At 37.1% G+C, this 26,339-nt stretch overlaps 1 protein-coding gene across 3 annotated transcripts in view; it reads right to left on the bottom strand.

Annotated features, from left to right (window-relative positions):
• The window catches only part of LOC110790111 (dnaJ homolog subfamily C GRV2), a 35,789-nt gene extending 9,994 nt beyond the window's left edge, over positions 1–25,795 (bottom strand). Inside the window, exons 1-16 of one of the 3 annotated variants that reach the window (XM_056837170.1) lie at positions 24,734–25,795; positions 21,973–22,206; positions 21,695–21,782; positions 21,117–21,325; positions 17,479–17,580; positions 17,300–17,362; positions 14,943–17,153; positions 13,373–13,735; positions 9,793–9,933; positions 9,047–9,439; positions 8,360–8,854; positions 5,343–5,566; positions 4,905–5,249; positions 4,208–4,502; positions 493–951; positions 68–413 (exon numbers count right to left, since the gene is read on the bottom strand). In XM_056837170.1, coding sequence (XP_056693148.1) covers positions 68–413; positions 493–951; positions 4,208–4,502; positions 4,905–5,249; positions 5,343–5,566; positions 8,360–8,854; positions 9,047–9,439; positions 9,793–9,933; positions 13,373–13,735; positions 14,943–17,153; positions 17,300–17,362; positions 17,479–17,580; positions 21,117–21,325; positions 21,695–21,782; positions 21,973–22,206; positions 24,734–25,222 — 6,457 coding nt within the window. In that variant the 5' untranslated portion in view covers positions 25,223–25,795. Of the gene's footprint in view, positions 1–67; positions 414–492; positions 952–4,207; positions 4,503–4,904; positions 5,250–5,342; positions 5,567–8,359; positions 8,855–9,046; positions 9,440–9,792; positions 9,934–13,372; positions 13,736–14,942; positions 17,154–17,295; positions 17,363–17,478; positions 17,581–21,116; positions 21,326–21,694; positions 21,783–21,972; positions 22,207–24,733 lie in introns of those variants that run through there. The other 2 variants (XM_021994868.2, XM_021994869.2) reach the window with 2 other exon arrangements.
• Between the last annotated feature and the right edge of the window lie 544 nt (positions 25,796–26,339).

Here is a 26,339-nt window from a genome sequence, read left to right as displayed (position 1 = left end):
CATTATTAATAAAAAAAATGGTGCCTTCCTTTGATCGAATTCTAATCTGAAGCCAGGCCAATCTTACCTTGCAACGGCAGCAAAATTTCAAGGATGTAAACTACTCCACCATGCTTTGCTGCTGCCCATGCAAGTTCTGAGGTGCTTGCCAAGGCTGAAAGAACATGAAGAGCCCCTTCACGACAGCTTGGAGAAGAATGGAGCATTTGGAGTAGGAGAAGAAGACTAGATCCGTCAGCAACCATAGCTTCTAAACAGGGAGCATAGGCAGTCAAGAGAGACAGCACATTTAAGCTTAGTTGAGAAATTCCAGTATTGGATGCATCAGAAACAGAAAAGCATTCGAATATAGGCAACAGCCTTTCCTTAGTTGAAAATACAGAAGCCAAATTTGGATTACTAGTCAGCAGGTTCTGCAACACAAATAATCCAGAATAAAGACAATTGAATTAGGAGCTCACGCTCATATCTTATACACAGAAATTTATTCACCTTAAGCGAAGTCAACGCAGACCGTAGTTTCTTCAGCGGACTTGATTCATCTTCCTCTGAAACCTTTGCATCCGACATAACTAAAGAATCATTAGGACCAGACTGCTCTTCATGAAACTGATCTTCCATTTCATTTGCTGATTCAGATTTTGTATCTCTGGAGGCAGTCACATCTTCAATACTCTGAAGTAGAGAAGCTGAAGGGTTTTGCTCATGTACTAGAGAAAAAATAAAATCAACTAGGGCAATACAAAATCCTTCTGGTTCACTGATCTCAAAATCCGGTTGGTCATTATAGACCCTCAAGTAAACATTGCCAACACAGAGTTCCTTGGATAACGAAGTATACGCAAATTCATGCGAATCTTTAAGATCATACAAACCATCATGATCTTGTGAAGTACGCTGCTCCTCAACAAACGTCAACAGTTCAGACCGTGTTGAAGAATTCCATATAATCTGCACTTGAGGGAAAAAAAAAGCATCCTTTAAGAACCTTAACACTACAAACAACAACCCAACAAAAAAGAACTTAAAAGCAGGGATGCAGGTATAGGAAACTAATGACAAGGCAGTCTGAAATCCACTGTAATCTTTATCAACATCATAAATCATGTATCCTTTTTCCTGTCGGAGAGGATAGAGTACTAGACCAAGTTGATCTTGTGAGCCATAGTTGAAAATTTTCTGGTTTTTCATGATAAAACAGTTGAGTTCATTCTTACCATCAATCAAGGAAGTATAAGGAATCTCTATTGGGAAGTTCTTCAACACATCAGCAACATTAACCTAATATAATCACCCATAAAAAGGCTCCCATCGTGAGCGGGTAAAGGGAGTCAATGACCGAGTTGTCAACAACGACAGATAAAATACCTTGAACGTTTTAACGTAACTTCAAATCCTACAGATGCAGGCATTGCCATCCAAATCTACATTTAATGTTCCCCATGACGGAAATCTATCAAAAACTATTTACATTTGCGCATAGGACCAGCAGCACTGTATGCATTAGTCTATAGCAAGAAAGACACGTCTAAGTGAGACACATGCCCTATGATAAAGTGGCTACTTCATTGTTGCTTTCTCGAATTTGGACACTTTCTAACTAACTCAATTGCGGTTACATGCAAGTTTAAGCAGTAAGTTCTTGTCCATATATATTACGAAATTCAGTACAATGCTCCACTAACTTTTAATAAAAAAAATCGAATAATAAGAACTAAAAAGTAAATGTGGATCCTATCTGATATAGCATTAAGAAACCAGTTCATACAACTATAAGATTTTGCGATGTTACAAGTCAGTTTCTGACCCCGAACCATCAATTCACAATTGTGGGGGTACAGTTGAAGAATCTGCAATCGTATGGGTTAAGAAACATATATACCTCATGCTTCCTAGGGTCAGCGCCTCTGTAAAAAATTGGGTTAATGATGGTGGTATAAATTTAGGGACAAGTCACACTTATCATCTAATAGTTTAGGTAAATAACTTTAAAACAATCCATCAATTCACAAAACATTATATCCATATGTTTGACCTATGTGAAGTACAAGTATAAAAGATGTGAAACCTAGATAAATTTACTAAGATATTAAAAAATATCAGCAAATCTTGAAAAAATGAAAAAAAGAAAACACTTACCAGAGATGTTATCTATATTGAAAAGCAGGTCCATGAAATATAGATACACAAAGATAAGCAGAACCCTCGAAATATAATAAACTAAGATGGACACAACAGAGTTTTTTTTTCTTCACATAAAATAAGAAGAAAGGCATGTAAAGATCACCATCAAGCCTATTTTGTGTGGTACCTACATCACAGCTTCAAAGATCATACTTCGTATAATTTTAATACCAGTCTGACAACAGAAGGCCGCTTACAATTGAGCTTCCAAAATATATACAACCTCTGTTTTTTTTTCTGTTCAACACAATTTTAGTAATGGTTGTATTATTTTTCTTCTACTCATTTACTTTATTCCATTTTTGGCATACTTCTTTATTATCTTACCCTGCTCTTAGCCCACAATATTACACCTTCTCACACACTCTCTCTTACTTTTTCTTACACCTACCTACCATTGTCTTACATCTACCCACCTTTATACACTCTCTCTCTCCTACTTTATCTTACTTTTTCCTACTTTATCTTACACACGCTCAACATTTTGAAAATTTCTTAAACTACGTATCTATGGCAAGTGAATCGAACAAAAAAACTGGAGGTGGTACTAATTTTTTTATCTATTTATTATGAATGCAAAGACTACAATTAGGCTACAACTAATTGATTCACAATTTCTCACCGGCATGATTGTGCCATCTCAAATTATTTATAAATGATAGTCACAAAAATTTAAACTTTTGAAACACAGCTCTATATTAAAGAAATGGTAATTAATTTAAGACTGAAAAGATAGAGTGTCTCTCGACCAAGATAAGGAAAACAAATGCAATTTTTGGCTTGGAAAGACAAACTTGACAAAAAAAACTTATGAGATTAGGATGGAGGAGCCAATGCGACGCTACTAAAAAAATAAAAAGTAAACTAGTCATTGAATGTGCGATGCCCCGGTTTGTCGTTTTATGTAATTTGAGAAATAACTTTATTAAAATTAAGTAAAATACTAAAATATTTTTATACAACTTAAGATTTATTATACCTAGTACCATATATGCTAAGATAATATTTTATTTTAATATTATTATAAAGTAAGTTATTCTTGCAAGCGTAATTGAATACATAGTACAAAATTCGGTTACCCATTTTGGTAATTAAATTTTAGATTAATTTAATTGATTAGTCAAAAAGAGATTTTTTTATTATTCAACTATATGAAATTATGTGCACCACATATGGTATATTAAAGTAAAAAGTCGTATATTTTGCAGCCAAAAAATAGACATTGGATGAAAAACAAATTGCCATAGTTAACATTATTTCAATTACGATTTTATATCTCCGAGCAATGTAAATGGTAAAAAAATGCAAGTATAATGTGGTCTTCATAAAAAAATTACTAAAATGCATAAATTGAGGATTAAATTTTTGAAACTTGTAAGATTGTCATGTATGTTTTTGAATTACCTTATTATTAGAGGTTGTGTTATTGGAGTGATGGTTAGAGTTCTAATGTACTAAACACGAGGTCATGGGTTCAAGCATTGATGTTAACATTTGATCATTTTTTATGTAAGAAAAACATTGTTTATCAATGTGCGGATGTGACTTGACACTACATCATTTGCCCACTAATGATAACGTGTGGCAAGATAACATATCATTGAGTTTTAATAATATATGATTGCTTTGATTAAGAAATTCTACTTCTTAGATAAAAAAAAAAAAAAAAATTGCAGCCAGATACTCTTCAATGATTTGTGAAACAAGCCTTAAGCAATCTGTAAGCTATTAGGTCACTGTTTCGGGATATTAGAAAGGGAAATTGTGTATTAAGTTCTTAAGAAACAAACCTGCATCTGCCCGATGTACGAAGTTATATGGTAACACTGTTCTAAGAATAAATGTCGAGAAATATGGCAAACAACATGCAAGTAATTAAGGAATTTCAGAAGATAAGAAATCTTTCACACGCAAGCCAGTCAGTGAGAAAACAGAACTGTTACATCACACCTTGCTAAGCCTGTTAATGAAAAAAGAGTGGCGGTACTAATTTAGTTATGAGAGATAAATAAATCAGCATTACCTCTGGGGACTCCAAATTGGAGTTTACTTTTGATAATAGTTCCTTTGGAGTTTGTTCCTTCAACATACTAGCCAGCTTAGGGGTTAGCAGAGCCTGAAGCGCAACAACTACCGCTTCATTATATGGTGCTGGAACCTCATCTGTACATAGACCACTTAGCCTCGACAGGGCCTCAGATGCTCGAGCAGCATGCAAATTTTTAGCAATTTGAAAACTGGCACCAACGCCATGTGACTCTGTCGCATCATTCTCCTCTGCGGTAGAGTCATATTGAAGCAACAATGGTAAAAGATACCTGAAAAGTACCACATTTAACTAATTAGTCATCGTACTGAAGTTGCAAATCCTTTCACGACGAGAAAGTACTAAAAGCAACAGATCTGTAATTCTGGTTTTATCATTAATCATCCAATAACAAATAGCCACTTATCCAAACTAAAAACCTGTTTTCCTTTTCGGTTCTTCGAGCTGACATTACTTAACTCCCTCTTATCTAAAGATTCTTACCAACAAAGGCTCTCTCTTGCCACTGACGGTAGGTCCCAATACAACCAACTAATCACCCACTCACCTTCCCTTCTGTTCACCCACCCACACCCTTCATCTCCCCGTACCCTTACGCAATTATATCTTTTCTCATGAGCCAGAATCATTACTGTTAATTAACTAAAGCATATATGCCACTTCAACCACATACCATAGCACCCCAGCCTTTATTAATGCATCTTGCAGCTCAGAAGACACGGAAAGATGAGCAACTGTCTGAAGAGCAGCATCAACCGCTCCAGGTGTCAGCTCAAGTTCAGTGCAATGTACAATATCCTCAATTAGACCAGCTAATTGAAGCATCTCAACCCTAGCAGTCCCATATCGGCTCAAAACAGCAAATGTTTGCATGACATTAGTGACAGTAATCGCAGAGGGTTCACTTGCTGCAGTAGTTGGCTGCACAACACACATACAACGAGAAAGAAGATTCGCAAGAAGCTGTATCCCACCGTCCCTCACAAGCTCTTCTCCATTCAAAGAGGACGATGCGCATCTACACAGAAGAAAGCAAAAAACTTATTACAGGCATGAATCAACTATAGTACATGAAATACACAAAATTGAAACATAATTAAAACTGGTTTACGTGAGGAAAGTAAGCTCAGAGGCTGCAACGAGAAGTGATGCTCTATCAGACGATAGAAAATTATTATCATCCTTGTCCACAGTGATAGCATTCAGCAACATTGGATAGCCAGCATACTTAAACGGCTCTAGCACATTTCCATATCGCCTGTATAAGATACACTGTCCCTTCAGTAAAAGCAAAACCCTCCATAGCTGTGGACCTTGCAAACCTTGCATAGAAGCCTACGAGAATCACATCATGTAATATGATCAAAACACAGCGGAAGCCTTTATATTCTACACATTGTTCATCAGAAAGGTTGTTCAAGGCAGCTTTAAAAGCATTATAATAATAATAATAATAATAATAAAAAGATATGGACATTTCACATTTCACATTTCACAAGCAAAGAGGCAATTACTATGTTTGAGCACAAAATATTATCGATAGGTGATACAAGTCTTTTAAAAAGAAAAAAGAAAAAAAAAGCTTAGTTTAAAACATGGCCTGCATTTAGATTCTTTAATCTTAACTCTTGTTCTAAACCGTCAATGTGACTAGCACATAAATTCAATATCTAGCTATGATCTAAGAAAGTGGAAAGTAGATCAGGGTACTTGAAATTCAACTGAATTAGGGTGTTGCAATTTAAGATGGTCAGATTTCCTCAGTTGTGAAAATTTTCATTTCGAAACAGTATTGGGCAGCAGCACCTCGTACCAATAAACCTAGCCATGAAAACGTTCCCAGTTAATACTCGCCCCGCTTTCCTTATAAAGCCGTCCCTTAATACTCGCCCACTTTCCTTATAAAGCCGTCCCTTAATACTCGCCCCGTTTCTATAAATGGCATACTTTTACTAAGGGTTGTTTGGTTGACATCTAAAAACGGGGGAAGTGGAAATTCATAAATTGGCTAGTTGTTTGGTTGACATTAAAAAAAGTAAAAATTGAGAAAGTTGAAATTCATGGGAAGTTTGAGTTCCTACAAAACATGAGAAGTAAATTACCTAGTCCCCTCTTGGTTAATCAAAGTTCATGGGAATTTCTAATTCCCATGTTATCAACCAAACAACTTTAAGAAATTCCCATGAATTTAACAAGGGAATTAATTTCCTTTGAATTACAACTTCCTATGGGAATTTAATTCCCATGTCAACCAAACAAGCCCTAATATTATATCATTTCTCACTTAACCATGGACCCACCTATATTCCAACTTCCTTAAAAAGCATTAAAAAATTCAACCTCCACCTCCCCTCGCAATTTATTTTGTGGTCCCATACACCCCTACCACCCACCCTTTCTCCCCCTCAAAAAGTTGAACATTTTCCGCTAACTATAGTACAAAAAAATACCCCACTATCAACTACCACCTAATTAAATAATAAGTCAATTCAATTGCCCTTAAACTCTCTGCTGGTCAAACCAGGGCGAGTATTCTGGGAAGGAGGGAGTAATTTTATACTCATAGGGAGCCTCCTCTTCTACTTCGTAGGTTTCTTCTGAAAAAGAACTCGGAGAATAAAGGAATAAAAAGTAGAGTGCTACCAATGATATGTGTTTGACAAAGATTTAAACATTCTCATGCATGGAATTAAAACTCGGCCGTTCCGTTACGTAACGGTCGTTCTGTACCCTGTTATGGATTTGTCGTTCCGCGAAATCCCGTTACGTTACGGTTCGACAAAAATCACGTCTTTCTCCCTACGCCGTCCGTTACTTAACGGTGACTCGCCGCGTTAGACGATTTTTCCCCTTTACACCGTTGTTTGCACAAATTGACCAACAATATTTTTGTAATTAGTTATGTAGTTTATGAAACATGATATTTCGAATGCTTATTTGATCACAAAATATAATACTCACTCATATTATGATAGATTTGGTTATATTGTGTTGATATAATACTTTTTAGACTTAAAATGTAATAATAAGGCTTAGACATGCTAATGTGATTTTTTCCAATAAATTCACACAGCGTCAGCCGCGATCCGTTCTATTCTTCCGTTACAAGCAGTTTCTGCGACAACGCGACCGCATCCGCGTTTTTTTTCTATGTCCTCGTGACAAAAAATAAAGTATTGCATAATGCTTCTAAGAGTTCTAATATTATCCAGAAACTGTGTATAAGTCAGCTTATATTCAGGTGATAGCTTAAAATTTTGTGAATTAACCTTCCACTTCAATAAGCTAGAGACTGGACAAAGTTTGGTCACAAAAATTACAAGCAGGAACTCGAGCTCCAATAAGCTAGTGAAGAGCTTCATTAGTCTGTAATCATGGATGTATTTGAAAGATTTAGAAATTAAAGAAAACAACGATTGAGTGTTAATTTAGCCTTCCCCCAGTACATAATGCTAGCTTTCATATCTATTAAGAATTCCAAACTTCCATCATCTTCACAAACCAAAATTAACAGGTAAAACAACTTGCATTATAAAATATTTTACATAATTTCAGTTAGCGACAATATTTCACTCTCCAAAAACGCCAATGTGTAGATTAAAAAACTCTATAGAAAATCTATGAATCAAATCATACTGTAGTTACAAGCCCAAGGAAACGATAACTCAAGCATCAGATTAAACCCAAAAGGTAGTCTCAAAATGTTTTCACAATTCCCTTGAATGGATTTTGTATTTCAGGCTTTTCAGCTTCCCACTTTTCTATCTCTACTCACTCTTACTTATCTTCTCTTACACCCAATTTCAATATTACAATTCCACATTTATTTAGTAACACACATTTTTGTAGATGAACAATCAACAGAGAATACACAAAAGAGGACAAGGTGCAATAATCAATTACACTATTATCACCATCTTCTCCATTTTTATATTAAAAAATAAAAACCCTACCATATCCGATACCCACATATAATCTACCTTAAGTAATCTTGCTAAACCTTACATGCAGGAAAAAAAAACTTGAAATAAAAAACATTGTGGGATGAGAATTCATAATATTCATCATACATGTTAAGTTAAGTTAACAAAGACAAGTAGATCAAAGAACATTAAATTCAAGAAATACCTGCAGACGCTCATAAGCTTTCTGGACAGCGAGAAACTTTTCCCTCCCTTCAGGATTTTTGTCGGGATGATATTTGATTGCCAGTTTTCTATACTGTCGTTTCAGTTTTTCTTCATCAATATTCTCAATTTTCTTGGACAAGCTACCATTTTCCTCGGACATTTCAGAAAGGTAACTTTTAGGGGAATTTTCAGCTGATAAGTCCTCAAAAGTTATCTCCAATATCTTGCAAGCTTCTTCCTCAGATAGATCCATAGGCTTTCGTGTCAACTCTTCACGCCACATTGCCAATAATGATTGTAGAAACTCTACATGTTCAACAATAGGCCATTTTGGAAACCGGATTTCATCACACAAGTTCCTGAGATAATAACGGTGACACCACATTTCATCCCTTAGTTCTGGATAAGTAACTGGTGGCATAGGAGCGTAATCATAGAGTGCATGACAATGCTGGGACAACTTCTGAGGAAAGTCACCAAGATGCTGCAAAACCTGTTAGAACACTCAAACCTTCAGGTAGATAAAAAAAGAAAATATTGCAACTCACTCAGAACATAATGATAAAATGCTGATAACGAAGCACATAATGAAATGAGATGATCACTGATCAACTCCAGGAGAACATATACATGTTTATCCATGAATGAAAAAAGAACCAATGCAATAAAAATACTATGTAATTACCTGTCGGATGAGATTCTCAGCCCTCATTTTGTGGGTCCAAACAATCTCAGGAGTATCAGAATCAGAGACCATAGCTGCAGCAAATGCAGTTGGTCCAGAGCGCTCTAATACATACAGCAAAGATTCTGGGAGGAGACCACCCAAAACGCTACGTTTTGCCAATGGCAATGAAGAAGAAACGGCTGCCTCTTCTCCACCATGAAATGCTTGATATACATGTGTCACGTGGAAAAGTTGCGCAATGGAATGAAGATTAGACCCAGGGTATGAAAGGGCAAAATAAAATGCACCAGTGCTATATAACCGTATCATGGCTTTGGGATTTCTTGTAATAATAGCCTTCAGCAATGCAGCAGCAGCCTCCACAATACTTGGTTCTCCTGAAAGCATAGCCTATTTCACCAAAACAGTGAAACACATTTACCGAATAGTTAGTCAGTGAAGTCAAAATATCTGCAGGACTTAACTAGAAAGATATTATAATATGATCTATTATACTATTATTTATCCAAAATTCATATGATTCAGAATATGAAGTTTGCATTCAGATTTCATAGATCCCATACCATGCGATGTCGATAATATGATAAAGTGCCTAGCCCATTCACATTGAAAAACAGTTACACCGGAAGCATAATAACTTCATCCACAGGGAGTCAAACAAGTATCAAACAGATACCAAAAGCGACAGAAAAGAGAATCAAAACAAGCATGCAGTGGTCAGTAAGCACTAAGCACAGCAATACCTGAGCAATATGTGGAAGACAGCGTGGGCTTGATAAGATACGCTTCACTCTAGGCGTTGGAGTGACTATCTCACCAGCATCATCTAGATCTGACCGGGCAGCAACCATGCAATGCAAAATGGATAATGCAGCCTCCCCTACCTGTTAAGAATATAACAAATGGGATATGAAACTGGCACTACAAAACCAACACACGTTCCAGGACAAATGAGTTCTAAAATAAAGTTAAAGATCTATAAAAGGATCTAGATAATTTCAAATAAGGGCTAACAAGTTCAATTCACAGCTACAAATAAGCTGCTCTAATGGCTAACAAGTTCATATAAGCTTAGACAAAAACATAAATGTTTAAAATAATTAAGTTCAGAACAGGGTTTCAGGTTAAAAGAACATAACCTTATTCTCCTTACACTAGTCCATGGAAGTTCATTTTACAGGGATCTTCACTTTTCTCTCCATAATCAACTATACCATGTACCTGACGTTGAATAGTTTTCATCTATAAGGTCACATGATGCCAAAATTTAATATCCTTTTCCCACACTTCTTCAGATGTCATCTGCTCATCTAATTCTATATCTTCTTCCTTGGTAGGGGGTGGGGACCATGGTGTAAAAATGCGGTATCGGTCGCGGTCGCGGGATCGGTGCGTCGATGCGGTAACGGAATAGTCTCGGTGGTCGCGGATCGATTAGTGGGGAAATATAAAGTAATTAAAAATCTTAGTGAGGAAAATGAAAATAAAAATAAAAATAAAAAGAGATAGAAATCTCATGGCAGAGGATACAAACAAAGGAGTTAAAACTATACAGTAACTTTAATGGAAAAGATAAGTACCATTACTATTTTATTTAAAATAAAATAATTATTTTTGGAAAAGATTCCCTACAAAAAGTGTAAAAGTGTACATGCAGACAGCTGTTTGTATATTCAAGCCTCACCTACCCCTCAGTCTCTAACGTTGATCCCCAAAAAAATGGGACGCTGAAAGTCTCTTGAACTAGTGGTTCCGGTGGCCAATATGGCAGATTCCGGTGACTAAAAGCCTTATCTTTCTCAGGCGACTAATAATTGGGGATCGCATTTCTCAGGTGTGCAAAAGCCCCAAGTTTCCGTTCTCTATATCCCTGATTTGGTGCCCCAATTTTCAGATCTGGGTTTTCAAAACCCTAACTAACAATTTGTTTTTCCTTCTGTTTCTTCACTCTATTTTCCTTTTTTCAACCTAACTTTCAAGGATGCGGTCAATTCGCGAGTTTTTCTGTTTGTCTCGGGCGATTTTGGTCCGTATCGGTCGGATCGGGCGAAATATCGCCGTTTTAGAAAACGGCGTGACAAATCGGCAAATATCGTATCGCCAATGTGAAAATCCGAGTTAACTCGGCCGAGTTTTTATTCTATGGTGGGGACAGTTCTTGAAAATTTCAACTTTCCGATGTATCCTTAAGTATAAGAGTGAAGAAAACTTTTTACTTGTTTGAGCATCCATGAAGCCTTTTAGCCAGATTCCCAATCATCGGGATGGGAGAGTTTGGCTGTATGACTGTTCAGGTTTAATTACTTGTCAGATTCTCAACCTCTCTTTCTACCTTTAGGAATGCTGAGGTTCACCAAGCAGGTGAAAGAATTATTGACGGATACTAGTTTGGAGAACTTGTGAAAACAAGGCTTTTCAACCTCATGTCTTTGTCTTGTGTTTTGCTAGTAGAGAGACGAGGCACCACTCATTCCACTATTATTATAGTGCGACTCTAGCATAGGTTTTTTAGTCGGGTACCTGAATTTCCTTAATGACTGTTTTGGGTCACTTATTGGTCCAACATATGAGGTTCGGAGGGGCAAAGTTGTAAAGGGCACGGAATATTGTGGTAAGCTGTGCATTTAGTTGTTTTATTGGTGATTGTTTCTAGAGGCGATAATTGAGGGTTTTATGAAGGCTAATGCTCGAGAGGATCCATTGTTACATCTTTTCTTACATGATAGGACTCATTGGACGCTAATTTTTCTTCTCCCTCTTTGGTTTTTGTTGGTTTTTGTCATCTAGTACTAAAAAACTACTCCCTCCGTCCCAATTTATTCTTTATGCTTTCCGTTTCTAGTGTCCCATTTTAATCTTTACGCTTAGAATCTTTCATTTTATATTGTAGCATAAAAGTCTCTAATATTCTGTCAAAAATCGTGTCAAATGATTATTTCAACCAATCAAATTCATTGGGCCATTTTAACCATTAAATTTCTCACACTTTCCCATTGGAACATTAAATCTTTCTCATCTTTCCAATGTCAATTTTTTGATAAAAGTGAAAATATTATTAATAAACGTAATTTGCATTGTTTAAGTTAAACAAAAGGAGAATCTTTATCCACGTTAATTATTTGTTAAATCGCGTGCATGATACCAAACTTAAAGAATAAAAAAGAACGCAGGGAGTAACATCTAAAATCTTAAACTCGGCACGAAGGCAGTTAAAGAAAGGACGAGGCCTGACAAACATAACGAAATTTCTTAAGATGAGTTGATCTTCCTACTTATCCAATCTCAGAGATAATGTGAGAATCTGATTCCAAGAAGGAAAGTAGTACCCAACTAAAAGAAATAAAATATGTTTAATCTTGTGTCCTTTCACATTTAATGGTGTCCCACGGGAACCATTAACCTCACTCTTTTTTAAAAAAGAAAATGGAGGATAAGAAAATATGAAAAACACTTGCCAACCCCCCCCCCCCCCCCCCAACCTGATTTTTAAAGGAAAAGAGAAGGAAATTGTGTAAAAACTAAAGGAAAGCACAAATTTGCCTGACATCAAAGCCTGAACAGTAAGAGTTTCTAGGAAGCCCTTCTCTGCCTACATCGAAAGGATGCATCTCAAAGAAAATTTAAGCAATAAGGCATATAGAGGCACTCAGTAACTGCATTTAACAGCGAAACCTAAAGGCACTCGAGGAGACGAGGGACATGCCTTCATCAAAGACATAAATTTATCATGGTAGTATGATGGTTAAGCTGTATCAAAAGATGTCTAGATAGTCTATGTGTCTGATAGTCAACATTTAGACATGGATATGGATGCTTTGTTTTGGACATAAACATGCAAAATGTTCACAAAATGGCCAAAGGTCCAACAAATGACCCAAGTTTGAGAAACATAGCACCTAGATCTACCCAAGTTGCCACATAAGTTGATAAGAAGCAGACACTTAAATCCCTGTCAGTCTCTGTTGCAGTTTCTCCAGTCCTTGATCAAGGGCATTTATCTTACATTCCCTCGCCCTCAATCCTTAGTCATTACTCCCTCTATTTCTGAATAAATGCATCACTTTCCCTTACACGTAGTTTTAGGAGAATTTCTGGGTGGGATATGGAAAATACAAAAAAACGACTCAAAAAACGATTCAAAAAAGAGAAGCAACAAAAATATATTTACCTTTACAAAGAAAGGAGATTTCAAACACAAAAGGCAAACCCCATTAGCAATTTAGCACCCTTAGGTGGGGGAGGGGGGGATATATCAGAAAACAAACACAAAGATATGACAAAAGAAGCAAAAAGAGGTCACAAACACATAAACACTCAGAATACCTGTGTAGGGGTGAGAACTGGAACTCGAACAGCCAGCGCCCACCGAAGTTCGCGAATATCACGCAATTTTTTCCAATCTGTCATGCCTGCTGCCTGACATCTTGTTGTCCAGTCAATTGTTTTCTTTGACCACAACCTTCTAATAGCATCCTTCTCCATTGGCCCAACTTGAACACCATCCTTGTCAATGAGCACCCATTCCTTCATTGGCTCCATAAAAGCAGTTGCAGCAATAAGGTTAGATTGCAGAGGAATGGTAGTTCTTTCAGAAGATTCATGAACAACTGTCAGTAGATCTACAGCTAATACACATCCTCCAACCAGGACACAGGCCTCAATATTTGACAAAGCTTTCATCAACACCTGAATAAAATAACGCATAAACATATCACAACATCATCAGCTTTCCATAAAGAATCACCCAATCAAAAGAAAATATAAAGCAGTAAAGATGTATCAACTTAATCACGCATGTAAAGCATAAAAATGATACTACATTGGTGTGATAAAGAATAACATCCCATTAAACAAAGTAAATGGACTCTTGACCCAATAATTCTCGAGTACAATAAAGGGATGTTCCATTCACCATAAATATCTTGGGTTTCTTTCCTCTCAAGCAAAACAACTTTATAGGAAGTGCAGAAACTTCTTTCACTTATCAAAAGCCCTAGGGAATTTTACTCAACATTATCCAAGGAGATTAGCCAAACACTAGATACACCATAGAAGTCTTCCACACATTAACAAAGATGAATTCTACTGATAGTGATAGTAGTGTGATCAAAACACAGAAAACCTAGGCATGACACTAACCACAAGCAAATGCCAACGGTGTACCTTAAACAGACACCGGGAGCATATTTCAGCTGGATGGAGATTTGTTGGAGATACATTTTTCATAGGCATATAGACAAAAGGCCAAGGAAAAAGTTCAATATGAAAAAGATTCATGCATTAGAAGTATTTTCATGCTGTTAAGATAGAGGACAAATAATGTGAACTGAACGTGTTTGTCAAATAATATATTAGAGAACGGTAGGCCATAAAACTTCAAAAATGAATAAATATGCACATGAGCACATCCCGTTATTTTTCTAATGCTGTGCAAGAAAAATGAAGGCCTTATCCCATAACAATTTATCTCGTAGTTGCCACGAAGATAAACATATAAATAAATGACAAACGGCTTTGAAGCAACGAATAACTGATGGACCCGTATGTTTCCCTCAATATGCAAATCCTGTATAGGAATTATAAGCAAGACAGTTTTATGAATATTCAGGGCATATAGAAAACTAGAAAAAGCATAAATCAAGAGTTGGGTAATAGGAATATTGTAAAAGGCTGACAGAACATCTAACGGAGGCTACATCATTTGGTCATCCTCTGAATCTATTGAATAATGCCACAAAGAGAATAGAACTTTGAGAGACAAACTATTCACGACATCCTTTCTGTTCCATAAGCTCATGCATCTTGATAGTCGACACATGTATTTCGAGCAAGAGTTCATAGTTACAACATTAAAAAAAAAACAGAAAAGTTTAACGTATATATACAGATGTACCTTCAGTAAAAGAAGCAAACGGTGCCTCAAGGTTCGATCATCAGTCCTATCAAGGAGAACAGTTATATGAGCAGTGCCTTCGAAAGGTCCAATAGTGAGGCAATGCTGTTCATAGACAATTGCCATAGCCCGTGCACACAGCTCTCTTACAGAAGACCCGCCTCCACCACCAAAACCATCTAGCCTTCCCATATCACACCAATCATCAGATTTACCAAGTTCATCCGGTATAGCACCATCCACAGTGAGCCCTACATCAGCATCGCATAAAAATCTATGGTATAGCGCTCTAAAGAAAGCAACAGGATCACGAAGTGGAAAATCTTGTGCTCTCCCACTATTGCCAATCTCAAGAAGCAAACGAAGATAGTATTGACCCACACAAACTTCTTTAGACAAGCTAGGATACCTAACAGAAAACTCAGAGTAGTTCCATGATAATTGAGGCACATTATTTGGCCCAACCATATTTTCTGTGGCTGAACCTCCAGGAACAATATCGTCTGTACGCTCTTTCTCCACATCCAAATGATGAACCTCTGCCTGCAATGTCTCCCTAAGCTCTTGCCGAGTGCGTTCATTCCAAATAAGATCTGCACGATTATGATCAAGACTGAATGCTCGCCAAAACTCAGGCCAGTTAAGCAACAATCTCCCAGATCCTACAGGTGCATGCTCTACAACAACCTGAGCAGGAGCGGGAACACCAGAGTTCTGCAGCCCACCCATATTCACATCAGAATCAACTGGATTTGAAGCACCTGTATCAAAAGGATCATTACTGACTAATTGACCATCAGATGGCACATCAACACCTAAATGATCGTGCTGAGGAGCAGAAGGGGTCATATCAGCACTCCAGTTTTCTCCTGGGTGAACGGTAGACTGCACTCCTGCATGCATCTCAGATGAAAGTCTCTGATCAGGGCCCCTAAAGGCATCTGTCTGCTTTGTAGAATCATCCATTTCATTGGTATTTGCAGACGGCAAAAGATGTTCCTCGGTTATTGAGGATTTCATAGTTCGGCGCTTCCTTTGTTGAAGTAACCGTCTCTGTCTCCTACTGATTGAAGTGCTTAATAGATCATTCAGATCATGTGAATCTTCAACCTCCTCACAACGTGTATGCAGATATGCGACAAGCCCTGGCGGCAGGACTCTCGACAATAAATCAAGAGCAGGTTGATAAGAATCAGCCCACAGAGCTACAAGCTGTCGACTAACTTCTCGCCGCTCACCTGTAGGAAGAAAAAAAGCATGCAACAAGTGCCTCAACAAAGCACCATCTCGCAAAGCTGCATCACGCATGGACTCAGCAGCAATGGCATCTTCCTCAGCTATTGTGCGCATGATGACTGCAACTGTCTCTCTCACACTTTCGGCAGGATGTGCAAACAAGGCAAAAAGGCGACGCCGTAACCCAGCAACTTGCCGTAGTAGTTCCACAAACACTGTATACTGGGTAGTTTCTCCATGCGGTTCACATATCATAGCTTCTAGAACCTCAACTACCGCCATAGACAGCAATGGTGAAACTGACATGGGTTTCAATCTATTGACAAGAATGACTACGTAACTGTGATGGGCAAATAACACAGACTTTGTATGCATAAAAGTCGCATGCCTCTCTCCCTTTGTGTCGGCCAATGCACTAGTGTCACCGAGACTGCCACCAATCAACAATGCAACAAGGGTGGCAGCTTCAGCAGCTACACCTTCAGAACCATTTCTAAGCAGACCCATTATTCTTCCAACAGCTGCAGGAAATGAAATGACATGAGAAGCTGCACTTCTGGAAGCCAACAATCTACGTAGACATGATACAAATCCAGTAATTGTTGCAGCTGCTTTGGGAGAAGGTGGGGGCAAGGGTGGGGACTCTGGAGGAAGATTTGGTGTGGCAGGCAACATTGTTATTAAGGCCATCAACGTTACTTCTGGTACATCAATGTTTGAAGGCACTCCACTATATGGAATACAAGCATTGAATTCCCTAATTCTGCGCCATAATTTAGCTCTTGAACCAGGAATGGAACCGCCTTCAGCAACAGCATCTTTTGCAGCAGCTGCAAGGTGTTTCAAATGCATTGATGCACTTTCAATATCAGCAGCAGGATGTTGCAACATCAGCAGATGAACTCTCCCACAAGGCGGGTCAATGCGATGACCAGGCATTGTTAAACGTGGAAGAACAGGTATCGCACATTGAACCTGCCCCAATCCACAAAAGGGATACACTTATCATTCAACAAAACTAAGTAGTTAAAATTTCGTAAGAACATATCAATATAATAATATTTAACTTTTAATTAAATATCCTCAACAGCTGTTAAACAAGAAAGAACACATCTACCTACTTCAGTCTGCAACAGATCACGAACTGCAGCAAGCAAGCTATCACGAGATGTGCTTGAATAGACCTAGCAACAAAAGGGACCAAGAGTTACGAACAAAATGTGACTATGCAAATGCATTCACCATAAAAAAAAATTATAAATTCATCACAAATTCGTACAAAAAACCACTGCGCTCTCACCTGAATAGGGCAACCGTCATTAAATTCAATTGCAAACATCTGAGGCTCCTCAGCAAATCGAACAAGAGCACTGACAACAGATAATGGACGTACAATGACAGCCTGCACACATCAACATAAAAACTCATTTTTCTATAAATGAACCTGCATAGGTGAAAAGCTTCCACATTGAAACCAATAGCAAAATTAATCCCACCAGATATTAGAAGATTTTCATTTATACAAATTATGAGAAATAGATGTCTAAACAAAACCTAAAGGACCTGTTTATTTGGCGACTTCAAGAAAGGAAAATAAAAGTATTCTCATTTGTTCCTTTTTTATTGTTTGGTTGAGTTCTTTTCCATTCCCTTGCCCGTTTTTTTCTAAATTTGTCATCTCCGCCTCTTTAACCCAGCGCCGCCACAAAACCACCATCCCCAACCCAATGCCCCTATAGTCCTATACCCACCAAAAACTTAACCAAAGATCATTGAATCCAGTCTCACATCAACCATCATCTACACAGCTGATTCCTCTATAACACCAAGAGAGATACAAGAGTAAGCTAAAATGCTACCACTGTGGATAAGGCTAGGCAATAAGCCAACCACAACCTGGAGAAAGAGAGGACAGATCTTGTGGAAAAGAATTTACTTTTCGTAAACAGTGGTGGTTGTATGACCACCAAAAATCTAGAAATAATGTCCATGCGAGTATAGGAGAATGAGGGGAGAACGGAAGCATAGCAGAGCACAATAGCAACATGGATGGAAGCAGAGCGACGACAGTCAGTTACGTAAAAGTGCCTGTCAGCTGTTTGTGGGCAATGTTGTTATAATCGCGGTTTAAACGTATAATCTTACAATTTTACGTTTCAAATATAAGCAAACGATTTAAATTGTTAGTAGAATCGCAATCCTATAGAATCACAAGTAGAATCTTATACAATCGTAGAATCGTACGATTCTACCCAATTCTACAGAAGTGCTACATAGGCAGTTAGAATTTAGAAGATTTATAAAAAGAATGGGCAAGCTTATTAAAAATATATTCTCTTACTCCTTCCAACCTAAAACAACAACAAAAAACCATAAAAACAAATGGTAAAAGCCTATTTATTCTTTATGCTTTTGAAATCGCATGTTTCACACTTTCACTCCTCTTGATGAGCATATACTCTATATCCAGGTTATTTATCGCTTTTTATTTATATTTTTCTACTATCAAAGCTGTTTAAGTAAGAAAAAAAAGAGTGTAGTAACTTGAATTATTGTCCCGAAGATCAATTTAATAAAATATATTTGTTCAATTGAGAGGAAAGAATGATTAGTTAGATATCTGATAAAGTTTAGTGAACTAATTCCTTTTTATATTAATAAAGCTTAAACTTAGTTGCAATATCGCCTTTCTTGTATGTGTCTCTAGGAGTACTACATGTGGCAATATATGCTTATTGCTTCTAGAAATAGGAAAAAGTCACTACTTATACGCCATCGCGAACATATGAGTTTTTAGTGTTTCTTAATTGTAAAAAATGAACAAACACTTGCATATTTGGAATAGTATCTTATTTCCGCAAATTTGGTAGAATCTTAAGATTTTACGATTCTGTTTTGAGAGCCCATTTTGATTCAAAATAGAATTGCGATTTTAACAACATTTTTTGTGGGTATGGCAGTCAAGAAACAATCATGGACATAGATGAAAGAAAAAATAGCCATGGCAATATGGCATTGGTCAAAACCGTCCAAGGGTTGGAGTTGGAAGGTGGAATTGGTGAGTTGGGGGCAGAACACTCTGGGAGTGGAGAAGGGTGAAAATGAGGTCTTAGGGGGTTTCATTCTACATTAAACAAAGAGCAACAAATTGAAAATTCTTACCCCTACCTCACGTAGGGGATTAGGTAACGTAGGGGTCGTCTACTTCTTTCTTTCCTTTCTCTATCTTGATTACTTTCTTTTTTAGGCGGAACCAAATGGCCCCTTAGATTATCATTCAACCCAGCCACGCTAAGATCTTGACAACAAGGAGGACAGTGGACCGGAAAACATAAAGTCCATCTCACATATTGTTTTGACAGTTTATTTAGTGAAAAGGGTGTAATACAACGGGATACATCCATAGGGAAAAATACAAAATATGTTTCACATGATGATCCCTCCACTTCAAAACACAAGGTATCACTTCAATAGAAAATGACATGAAACCAATAACCGGTATTAAACATATAGATATACTTTTATTAAAATAAATAATACAATGGAAGTACTTTAAACAAAATTGCTACTCCCTCTGTCCCTTAATACTCGACCTGTTTTGACCGGACACGCTTGCCGATGCACAACTTTGACCACCAATTTCTTTAACTACATATTATAAAAACTTATAAAAATATAATATTTTGAAAATATATATTAAGATGAAGCCAACAATATATTATATACTAACATTTATTTTTATATACTAGAAATAAAATAGGGTCAAAGTGAATTACGTGAATAGTGCAAAAAGTAAAAACAGGTCGAGTATTAAGGGACGGAGGGAGTATTACTATTAGGATTTTTTGGCATTTACTACCTTAAAAATACACCACTTTTGTATTTATTTCCTTATGAACATTTAATTTTAAAATACTACCTTAAAGTTCGAATTTTTTTTAATCACTACCACTTTACAGATTTCTCATTTTAAAATTAAGATATCTCTTCCGTTTCTTAATCGTTTTAAGTGATTCAAAACTCATTCTTCCCATTTATGTGTAAGGATTCCATAGGTATCTTTCTTTAAACATTTTTTTAAAAGGTAAAATGAATTAAATATTATTTGTATAATTTTAAAATATTTATGTATTATCAAACGAATTGTTTTGAAATGTCGTTCTCAATGAAATCCCTATAGAAAAAAGAAAATAATGAACTTTGAATCACTTTAAACAATTAAGAAACGAAAGAGATATCTTAATTTTAAAATGAGAAAACTGTAAAATGGTAGTAATTAAAAAAATGAAACTTTAAGGTAGTAATTTAAAATTAAAATTTCATAAGGTAGTTAATACAAAAGTGGTGTGTTTTTAAGGTAGTAAATACCAAAATTTCCTTACTATTACTATTATTATTAGTATTGTAATTATTGTTACTATTACTATCACTATCATCATCATCATCATCATCATCATCATCATCATCATAGTCATCACCATAATCGACATTATTTTACATATTTCCATATTTTTTATGCAATGCATTCTTATTCGTCGGAGTTTTATGTTGAAAAAGCATGCCCAACTTCAAGCATAAAACAGAGGAGCAAAAAGTACACAAGGCTTAAGCAAATTACAATTTTCCAATTTCTGATCAGAGCCTCAACATCAGCTGGCTAAACTATACCTTCAAGAATAAGATGTCTTCTACAATACAGTGTACACCTAGTGTAGTAAGTGTGAAACTAGGAGATAAATAAATAGCATATCACTTAATTAATGAAATTAAAAGCATAAAACTAAAGAGACAATGCATTATGATAAATACCAAAGTTTATGACAGAAAGAAAGTAGGGAGGAAGCACGGAAAGAAATAGATGGAAAAACAACAGGTACTTTAGTAACTGCATGAGAACTTGAAGGCTACAATCTACTGGTTTAGTTCCAAATTGCACACCTCATAATTCTCTGGCCGCCTCTCAACCAATGAAACTTTTGTAAGAATCAATTGACGTGATACAGCATCACCATGATCCCCAAGCCCTCCTCTTGGCCCAATCCCTAAACTCAGACTCGGAAGATTTACGGTTCCATGAGCAGCCGTTCTGAGTCTTGTCACCAACCAACCTCCACAGGGGGTTTCATCTGCTCCAACTGCCTCCTTGGCTGTAGTTTCAAAGAGACTCGGAGTCAAGAAAGGGAGCAGGAGGTTGGATGTAAAATCAAGAAGCAGAAACATACTTCCTCTGTTTTTTAATATGTGCACCATTTGATGTTTCACGCTTGCCAATGCAAAGCTTTAGTCATTAATATCTCTAATTATACATTAGTTTAAATTATGAAAAATTTATATTCTGAAAATATATACAGAGATGAATCTAACAAGATTCCACATAACTATATAATTTCTTGGGTATAAATCACGAAAAATTGATAAAGAGAGTGTGAATAGTGTAAAATTGCAAATTGTGCAATTATAAAAAATAAAAAACAAAAAACGGAGGAAGTACTAATTAAACAAGAAAAAACGGCTACCCCTTTGCTTGATAAACTCAATAGCAGAGAGTGATTGTGAACTATCCACAGAAAGTGATACTCCCACCATTGTTTTCGCAGCTTTTGTCTGCACAAAGTTAATTAGCAGATAAGATTAATGAAGCAAGCGCTGAAGAAATATTCTATCTTAAAGTTTACATTTTCCAGGTCTCTGATCCTATCAAGGACATTTTTTAATTGCTAGTTGATCAGAGATTCTAGATTATGATAACAGCTAGAAGGTATCATAGAAAAATGCAGCTAGAAATCACGCATACCAGGTTTGATATTATCACATTGGTTGACGTCCCGGAAGCAGCTTGAAAAGCTTTCGACTTTCTTCCATATAGTGGGCAAAGCACAAAACCGCCATGCTCACCACCTTTTCTCCCATAGGTATCAGACAGAAGAATAATTGCAGGGGAACTCATATCTCTGAAATCTAAGCACCAACGAAGGTCCCCAGACTTTAAGTCAACAAGTTCAACTCCAATTGCTGTAATCCTTAGTTTCTGAGTAGAGTCGATACAGCACAGGAAAATGTAAGAAATCAAGTGTACGCCAAAATTGAGAAGAAACTTACAATGCAGATTCTATACGTTTAGACAAAGGAGAAATTATAAATTTGGAGAGAACATCTACAACAAAGAAAACCAGGAATCCTCTGACATGGACCAAGAGAATTTATGCAAGGTGTAACCATCATAAAAGTCGGATCCTTCGCAAAAGCAAGACTAAAGAGAGGCCACATAGACAAATCTACCCCAAAGTTGAAAGAGAAACTTTATAATACCTCCATAAGGTAAAGTCATTTCGTCCCAGCCACAACAACTTTTTTTATTGTAGCATGGACACCAAGGATTTCCCACCATATAGAAAAGGGTGGGCTAGAGTAAAAAGGCAGAACCAAATTATCAACATAATTCATAACACTGACAGACAGCAGACATCCATCCTCTATGCTTCTTACATCTATAAAACAGAAGATATTTCAATATTGCAAATGCCTTAAAAGGAGACAAAAGTAATTCACTTCACCAAAACAACAAAATATCGGGGAAGATACCCGTCACACATTCTATATATTTGATGATTCCAATGCAATTTGATTTAACTTTTTCACTTTCGGAGATCACAATTGTCCAAGTTCTAAATGCAAAAACAACAAAAAGAATCCGCAACTTTTTGTCACTCAATTAGCCATCCACAGAACAAAAACATTTGGAAAGAAAGGACCTTATATGACCTCTGAGGCTTTGAATCTACAGTTTATCACAATTGTTGAGTACATCCAAAAATTATTGTCAAGGAAATCTCAAAGATTTCTTCAGCAACGAGTTAAATTTGCAAGCAAAAGCTAAATCCACCCCTACCCCTGAAATAAGAAAGATGTTCTTAAATATCAGAGAGCTCAAGAACCTTTAGCTCTGTCTGAAGCGTACAAACTACATACCAACACATCCATTGATTCCTTCCCTACCTATCCTGGGGAAAAGAAAGTCTCCTGAAACTTTATGCAACACCATGGGAACTCTAGACAACTGGCAAGAAGTGGATAAGCATTGTACAAACACCCAAAGGAGATAAACCCTCCCCTACACTTGACAAGAATTGGATAAGCATTGTACAAACCCCTACAAGATATAAACACTCCCCTACGCATTCGACATAAAAGATGCCCTCCTCCACCCATCTAATATAAAGAATATCTCAAATGTTGGATGAGAGAATCCACTTCTACCAGGGAGCTAAAACCAACTCTTAAAAGAATCCTTACAAAACTAAATTTTTGTAACCCGCCAATACAGAAAATTAACGAAATGAGGCCTTTCATAACATTGCTAAGGACATGAAGCAAACTATTGTCATAAGAAATTAACAAGGTTGACAAAATGAAGATCATATAGTACATCATTGACGCGTGCAGTAGCATGGTTCTTCTTGGATAGTGTTTTTGTTTCATGTTTTTTATGCGTCTTTTGTGGTTTTAGCTTGTGGTTGAGACAAGAATTGGTTTTCATGCAATTCAATCCTAACTTGTTTATGATTTGTGTTTCGTGATTTTTGATCCGAACTCCGTTTAGGAATGTTTTATTTGCATTTTCAGATTCTAATTACTTTAGAATTTTCTTATCATCCCGTAGTTTATTTAGAATTCTTTTTTTATTTTGTTAAGCATAGTTGGGTCAATTTACGATTCCAAGTTGTACTCGAAATAGGATTGTATTGTCAGATCTGATTGGAGTTTGTTTAGGGCTTGAATTGAAATTTTCCTAGTCCAAATTGGTTTGTCTTTTCTAACCTATTTAAATGTCACAAAGATAATGAAATAATCAGTTGAGTTCAATAAAAATTTGATGAGCTTACGCTATCCAGGTTTAGGAAGTTAAACCAAACACACAACCGCGACTTGTGCGTCCCTTAAAACAGCAACTTTTGAGGTATCTATCCGAAAACTTTGATCAATTTGTCACGTTTAATCCATAAAACACATAAGATCCGAAAATTCACACTCAGATCCACATCAATCATGCAATACTTTTAGTCTTTTTAGAGTTCTTTAGATTAGGTGCTATCTGTGTAAATCTACATAGTGATCATCTAGAACTATAATCGAAAGAAACACATGTCTTTAAAATTCGCATTGAAAGCCAAACATGTTTATTGTATGTTGTCAAATTCCTCTTTCTTCTTTTGGTCTTTACCTTCTTCACTGTTTTGGGGAGACTATGAGTTATAGGGCATGCTATTTTATGTACCTAGTCTATATAAGGTAAAGCCTTCGAATGCCATTCTTACAACATCTTCCTCGTTGGTATTATCTTCTAGTTTGCATGTTGTAATTCTCCTTTTCCATCATAATGGGAACAACTACAGTCTATCCAGTAACCTAAGAAGACATGAATCAGAAAATTATAACTTCATCTAGTACTTCAACTAAATGCATTCCATAATCGATTAGGAATCACACTATCCAACAAGAAACCATGTAAACCCAAAATAAACTGAGAAAAACGAGGTTAAAACAACAAAACTTACATAAGGAACCCACTCCGAATTACGCCTCCGAAGATGAAGCACGGAATACTCAGCCACAGCACCAACCTTGAACCCCTTAATCCTATGTAGCTCCGTCAAAATACTCGCTCGATGCCTCGAAGAGAACTTCATAGACTTAAATTTGCCCTTCCCATCAGTCCTAACATTCAAATTAAACTCAACAGAGTTCTCATCCCGTCCCAAAATCGGGGACGCCCCTTCGAAATCATTCCCAACATCATATGAATTCGTCACCGACAACGTCGAAGGATCAAGTGTTATAATGCCCACATTTGAGAAGCACAAAATCCTCTTGTATCGCCCTCGCCACGAATGCTTAACCACTAAATACCGAGCCAAGTACTCCGGCTCCTCGGCAACATGAGGGGCAGAAGACGTAGGCAACGAGGAAGGTTCTGGGTGGCGGTGATGATCAGCGGAGGCAGTGGCAGTTGATGAGGTGGCGGAATGTCGGCTTACAAAGTCCATTTGTGGAAGGTATTCTAAAGTGTGAGCTTTGGGGACATTGGAGCGTAGAAACCAGAACCCTAAACCGGCATTTGCCGGTCTTTGCCGAGACTGATTCGCCCCCAGTTCTTCTGATTACAGCCCCCTTGAATCTTCTCCAGGTTGATTGATTTTCTTTTCACAAATTCAATCAATAATTCTCAATTTCACCATTAACGATGATGATTCTTGCTCAAAAAAATCAAATTCTTGAAATCAAGTCCGATCAAATTGGACTCGAATTCAATTACCAATAGAAATGGAGCAGATATTGAGGAACTTGCGTGGATTGAAGAGAGAGAATTCAGTGGTGAGTCGAATTGGGAAGTGGAAGATTAGGAGAGAGAAAGGGAAGAAGTTGAATTGGGGCTGAAATTGAGGAGATGGTAGCAGATCGAGTGAAGAGGAGAGAGAAAGTGCGATAAAGAGCGCGCGCCAGGTATGCGGAGCCGGCAGCGTTGGTGTCGACAACTCTGTCAATAACTCGAAGGCGATCTTTTTTTCTAGAGGGTGGAAAGAGAAAGATGATGCGGCGAAGTGGGTGTTAGCCGTGTTACGCTGTGGGACGAGTAATTCCTGAACAATTTCGCACAGTAACGAGATTCGTCAATCAAGTGGCGGTGCTGGAATTCAACAGACAAATAAGGGTAGGAATATAAATTGGTGATGAACTACGGTAAAGTAGACGTTAACAATACAAATTTACACCGTCTTTTCATTTATGCGCTACCAATTTTAAAACAGTCGACTTGTTTCAGTAAATTGAGCGGTTTAAATCCCAAAAAAAAAAAATCTTGAGAAATCTAAAAGGTTCCCAAATTGCTCTCTTCACTGTACTCTCTCTCTTTCATGAGTAAAGGAGCTTTTCGAAACGAGTTTTCTTCTTTTTCTGATGGTGGTTCAAACTGTGGGTTTTGAGTGGCGGAGGTTGCAGAAGAGGAGGAGGAAACGTAGGTGAGGCGGAAGTTGCGGCTGAGGGAGAGGAACGAGGGTTTTGTTGAGGAGAGAGAAAGCGGTGGAAATTGGGAGAACGAGTGGGGTTCAAGGAGAGGGAAAGAGGTTATTGGTGAAGCGAAGCACATAGAATAAAGTTGCGCCA

Source organism: Spinacia oleracea, chromosome 2 (assembly GCF_020520425.1).
Source record: "Spinacia oleracea cultivar Varoflay chromosome 2, BTI_SOV_V1, whole genome shotgun sequence".
NCBI classification, from domain to species: Eukaryota; Viridiplantae; Streptophyta; class Magnoliopsida; order Caryophyllales; family Amaranthaceae; genus Spinacia; species Spinacia oleracea.
The sequence above is the reverse complement of the archived record's forward strand: the minus strand, read 5'-3'. Positions and strand labels throughout refer to the sequence as shown.